Here is a 5,289-nt window from a genome sequence, read left to right on the forward strand (position 1 = left end):
ACTTCATATGTCCTTTCTGATCAGAGACGTGACTACCATTACACTAAAAGATGACCTCCATATATGGAGATCCCTTGTCATAATGTCCCTACATGTGCTTTGTCCTTTCCTTAAAGATGTCGGACTGGACAGAAAGAAATTTAAAAGACCACAGAAGTGGGTACGAATGTTTCACTCGAAGTGTGGCGATTCCTTCAAATAGTTTTGAGGAGGCGTCACAAACAGATGTAAATTAAATGAAACATGGCAGTAATTTGTTTTTGTGAAGGAGAAAGCTCTTTGTCCAGGGTGGTATGAGAGGCATGTGATGATTTCAGGACTGGTGTGTGGGGTTGTTGAAACAAAACATACAACCTTGTCTTGACACTCCATCTCACACAACCTCCAAAACAAATTCCTCAGAGCAGCTTTTAAACCTTTGGATTCTTACCACCTTTTAGTCCCACATTGGTTGGCCAGTTCCAATCACTTAATTGCCACCAACATTCTGTTCATAACATTTACACTCCCTTTAATGCAAAAGATTAACTCTTACATGGAAACTGAAAAAAAAGGGTTTATTGGTTATCCTCCCACTACCATTCAAAATAGTAACGTTATTATTATGCTGACAGGCTCATAGTTTCCAATATACAAAAGGATAGGGCTGATTAAGCCTTGATTGAATGGTGAGTAGGACTAGTCAGGGACCGTTGAGTAGGTCACAAGATTTGTTTTCTTGTGTTTTAAGTCGGACCCAATTCAAGAGTCTGTCTCATCTTAACATGAAATGTTGAGAATGATTGAATCTGCTACCTTAAAGACATTGTACAGATATATTAAATGGAAGAAAAACTCAACCAAAAGTCCTCAGTCCTTGTGTTTTTAAGGGCACCGGTAGTATTCATTCATGATATAAACTCCTTGGGTGCCTAACTTGTGGAACTAAAAAGGTTGGCTAAGAACCAATTTGGGGGCGGCTTGGTTGATATTCTGCCCAAATCCCCACATAGGCCAATTTGTAAGAATCCTAGGTAGATTTTAGACCATGTTGGCCAATGATGTGAATTTTGTGTTAGTCAACATGTGAGATTTTGTGAAGATTCTCACTATGGTGAGTATGCTAGATAAGCATTTGATTGAAATACCACTGTTTTTCATGGGTTTCAGAAGGTGTTTTGGCTTCCTTTTGCTGTAAAAAGTCTATATTTTAAATTCTTCTGTTGGTTTTAGATCATGTCGTCCAATGATGTGGAATATTTGTCTTAGTCAAGATGTGAGGTTTTGTGATCAGGTTCACTATAATGACTGTACTAAATGGGCATGTGATTGAAGTATCATTGCTTTTCATGGGTTTAACAAGCTGCTCGGCTCTTGATTGAGTCTATATTCCAACATATTATGTTGGAATCCTGTCTTATGGAAATTTGTAGGAATTCTAGCTAGTTCTAGACTAGGTTGGCCAATGATGTAGCATTTATGATGTAGAAATTGTCTTATCAAGGTGTGGGGTTTTGTGTTTAGGTTCGCTATAATGAGTGTTCTAGATAGGCATTTGATTGAAATATCATTGTTTTTCATAGGTTTCAGAAGATGTTTGGCTTTCTTTGACCGAAGCTCTCGGAGGTACCAATTTGTAGGATTCCTAGCTAGTTTTAGACCATATTTGGTAATGATGTAGAATTTGTCTCAGTCAAGACGTGAGATTTGGTGTGTTAGTTCAATATAACGAGTGTGCTCGATATGGGTTTGATTGAAATATCATTGTTTATCATGGGTTTCAGAAGGCGCTTAGCCTCCTTTTACTGACCCAATTTCAATTCTTGCAGATAATGACAACATTGCTAAGAAGAAGCAGTAGATCAACTGCCACCTTATCATCAGAAATGAAAGAATACAATGCAAATGCTTATTCATCCTGAATCCTGATCTGAGTTGTGTTTTGATGTTGGGATGATGAAGATGAAGGACGCCAAATTCATGTGTGCATCACCTGCCTCAACTGGTGTGTGCATGAGTATAGAGCACAGATCTGTGGTGAGGCCAGGCAGAAGAGCTTTGGACCAAACAAATCTTTTGGAGAGGCAAAGAAGCACCCATCATGCTAATGCTAATGCTAATGCTAATGCTACAACTGCTGAACTTCACTACAGCAGAAATGGAGAAGATAGTACTAGTGATAGGAGGTATAAAAGGACTCTCAGTCTGAACATGTCTACACTTGGTAAAGTTGAACAGAACATGTCTTCTCTGATCCCTAGACCAGACAACTTATCTATTCCCTCTCATCATCAGGACAATCATCCAAAAGCATCTGCATCAACTGAGGTACGGGAAACCTATACAGTTAGATTAGGCCCATTAGTTAATGTTAACAATATTTTACAAAGATTTAATATCCGACTGAGAAAATCTTTGTTGAACATTGTAAAACCATTTTAGTACATAGCTTTCTTGTCTTGTAGGTTATTACAACTACTTATGTCTGTATTGTGTAGTTTTTTTTTATTAGTTGGTAATCTTTCGTGGAAATCCTTTTGATTCTATGAAACATTGAAAATTATAGTTTGGTAAGGGAGGCTTCCATTATATGTTTTTGACGAGTCTTTTTTGTAGTGTATGTTTTAATTAAAAGTGTACGCATTTTTATTGATTTATGGGTCGTACACAGTTGATTCTAATCAAACAACATTCTTTTTTATGAATACAAGAACATACCCAGTTGATTCTAATCAAACAACATTGTTTTGTGAATACTACCATCATTTGCAAAACACTTACCGACAGATACAATGCATTTGTTTTAACAGGTGGTAATGAGGGTTTCTCTGCACTGTAAGGGATGTGCAGGGAAATTGAAAAAACATATTTCTAAGATGGAAGGTAAGTGCTTTTCACTACTGGTTGTTCTATCATTCTAAATTGATTATAAAACCAATGGATTTTTTATTAGTTTACATAAATAATTATTAATAATAAGGCTAAGATAGGTTACATATTCACTGGCTATAATGATCATTGGTTTGTTTCCAGATTCAATTAAATCTTCCTCCCATTGTAACTTCATCAAGATGACGAATCATCCATTATGAGCCAAAACCCAAAAGAATTATGTAAACAAAATCTTACATCCTTGAAACCCAAAAAAAAAACAATAATAATAAGGCTCCCTATATCATCAAACTACTTTATTTAAGTAGAAAACAAGTTATAGATATCTGATAGCAATTTGGGAATATATGCAGGTGTGACATCATTTGCAATAGAGTTGGAGGAGAGGAAGGTAACAGTGGTTGGCAATGTTTCTCCCATGGGAGTGTTGGAAAGCATTTCAAAGGTGAAAAATGCTGAGTTCTGGCCTACCTCAGATAACTTGTGAGAGTAGAGCACCATGGACATTCTAGGCTGATGTTTTTGGCAGTAAAGGGAATGAAGCACAAGGTTTGATATATAAGACTTATTTCTGTATTTTTCTTGCTTAAAAACTTTATGGAATAATGAAGGATTATAGCTCTTGTATACCACGGTGATCCAGTCTATGAGAGCAATCATGTAGTAATAAGAAGTATATTATCTGTTTCATATTTGTGTACTGAAAATGGCATGTTCATATTTTGGTTCCCATACTCCTTCAAGTCCTCCAATAGTGGTAGTGAATGTACTTTTAATAATGTTTTGATATAATATTTATTTTGTGAATACATATTTAATTTTATATGGAAAACAATTTAATGGGCTGGAAAGGATGGGTTTAGTTCATTTTCTTCAATGGAAGTTGTCTGTCTCTTTTTATTATTATTCTGAATTTAGTTTGTAATGCCGATGAAAATTATTACATTAAATCTAAAAATATTTCATAGTAATATTATTTTATAAGAATTATTACAATAATTTTTTTTAATAAAATTAAAATAAAGTTTCATATTAATATTATTTTGTAAGAATCACCAATTAGCGATTTAATAATTAAATTTAGTGTTTATGCAGGTTAGAAAGGAATATCAAGTAATATTAAGTTTTTAGTTATAGTGTTAATATCATTTATTTTAAAACTATTATTAACAATTTGATAAAATAAAATTGAATTTATTATGGATGTTAGAGATGAACATAAGATATTTTAAAAGATTTTTAGTTGACAATTTTACTTTAAAAATAATTTGTATTGTCATTATTTCTTTTCTTTATATTTTTATTTAATATATATTAAATAAATTATTATTAAGTTCTTTTATTGAAAGTTATGATTTACAGTACCTTTTATATTTGAGATATATTCTTCTATATTAAAAAAGAACACTTGAGATTTAATTTAATCTTTTATTAAATCATTACTATTGTAATGGTACAATTTCTATACTCATCATTTAGTGTGTAGTTGTGGGTATCTTTGGTTAAAGCATCTTTACATATTGGTATATTGTACATGAGATTACCCTATTTTACCTACCTATCCACCACACATATTTGTGTCACACCTATTTGTGCATACACTTCCATATACACATGATTCGTCAATTCAATGTTCTAGGAAAATATCATATTCACGGATACATCCTTGTAGTTGTAGACATGTCCTTACCAATTAAAATATTTAAATTTAATTTTAGCTAGCTCCTAACTAAAGTATGATGGTTTTATGTGCATGAATTTAAAGGAATCCAATGCATTCATATAAATCATCTTATCATTAAAACTCTTACATTCTACAAAAAAATTGTTTTGTTTTGTTTTGGCATCCAAGTTGAGAATGCCCTATTAATGAAAAATATTTTAAATGGCCCTTTATCTAATGCTTTTGTCAATCCTCATGTCTTATATTCCTATAATTTATTGTTCACTTCATTATTTTGACAACTTATGTGTTAATAAGTAGGATATATTTTCCATAAGAAGTCAAATTATGATATTTCTATCAAGATTCAACTGTGTTTCTTTTGAGACAAACTCACTTACCTATGTTTCATGAGTAGTGGTTAACATGAATCCATCTCTCATGATATTGAATGGAACACTTATCTCTCATTGGATCTGGGTGATGCTCATAGAGGTGAAGCATCAAGATTTCCTAGGAGGTCACCCATGCCAACACTATTCCAACTAGAGTGGGCTTAACTATAGAGTTTCCTCCATGGTTAAAACCACTCTACTTGCAACCCCATTTTTTAAACCTTCACCAAGTGTTGTGCCTAATTAATTACAGTTGGTGAAGGTTTTACAAATGGGATTGCAAGTAGAGTGGGTTTAACTATGGAAGAAACTTTTTCATTAAGTGTGCTCCAGTTGGAATAGTACTGGGATGGGTGACCT

At 33.3% G+C, this 5,289-nt stretch overlaps 1 protein-coding gene across 3 annotated transcripts; it reads left to right on the forward strand.

Annotated features, from left to right (window-relative positions):
- The first annotated feature begins 780 nt into the window (after nucleotides 1-780).
- Nucleotides 781-3,561, forward strand: LOC149535448 (uncharacterized). 3 transcript variants are annotated; one of them, XM_089806087.1, is made up of 5 exons: nucleotides 787-1,093; nucleotides 1,563-1,605; nucleotides 1,809-2,307; nucleotides 2,790-2,862; nucleotides 3,225-3,561. In XM_089806087.1, the coding sequence occupies exons 3-5, from the start codon at nucleotides 1,933-1,935 to the stop codon at nucleotides 3,356-3,358; spliced, it is 582 nt and encodes a 193-aa protein (XP_089662213.1). In that variant the 5' UTR covers nucleotides 787-1,093; nucleotides 1,563-1,605; nucleotides 1,809-1,932; the 3' UTR covers nucleotides 3,359-3,561. The 3 variants fall into 3 exon arrangements, with proteins under 3 accessions (XP_089662215.1, XP_089662213.1, XP_089662212.1); XM_089806089.1 differs by lacking the exon at nucleotides 1,563-1,605 and having other exon boundaries at nucleotides 781-1,093; XM_089806086.1 differs by lacking the exon at nucleotides 787-1,093 and having other exon boundaries at nucleotides 1,189-1,605.
- The last annotated feature ends 1,728 nt before the right edge of the window (nucleotides 3,562-5,289 follow it).

The sequence above is a fragment of the Cupressus sempervirens genome, chromosome 10 (assembly GCF_028749045.1).
Source record: "Cupressus sempervirens isolate cs-2001-9-10 chromosome 10, ASM2874904v1, whole genome shotgun sequence".
In the NCBI taxonomy this organism is placed as follows: Eukaryota; Viridiplantae; Streptophyta; class Pinopsida; order Cupressales; family Cupressaceae; genus Cupressus; species Cupressus sempervirens.

Coding starts and splice junctions, on each gene's coding strand:
- LOC149535448 (XM_089806089.1), top strand. CDS start 1,933: ATGATGAAGATGAAGGACGCCAAATTCATGTGTGCATCACCTGCCTCA. Junction 2,308..2,789: donor AAGCATCTGCATCAACTGAG/GTACGGGAAACC, acceptor TTGTTTTAACAG/GTGGTAATGAGGGTTTCTCT. Junction 2,863..3,224: donor ACATATTTCTAAGATGGAAG/GTAAGTGCTTTT, acceptor GAATATATGCAG/GTGTGACATCATTTGCAATA.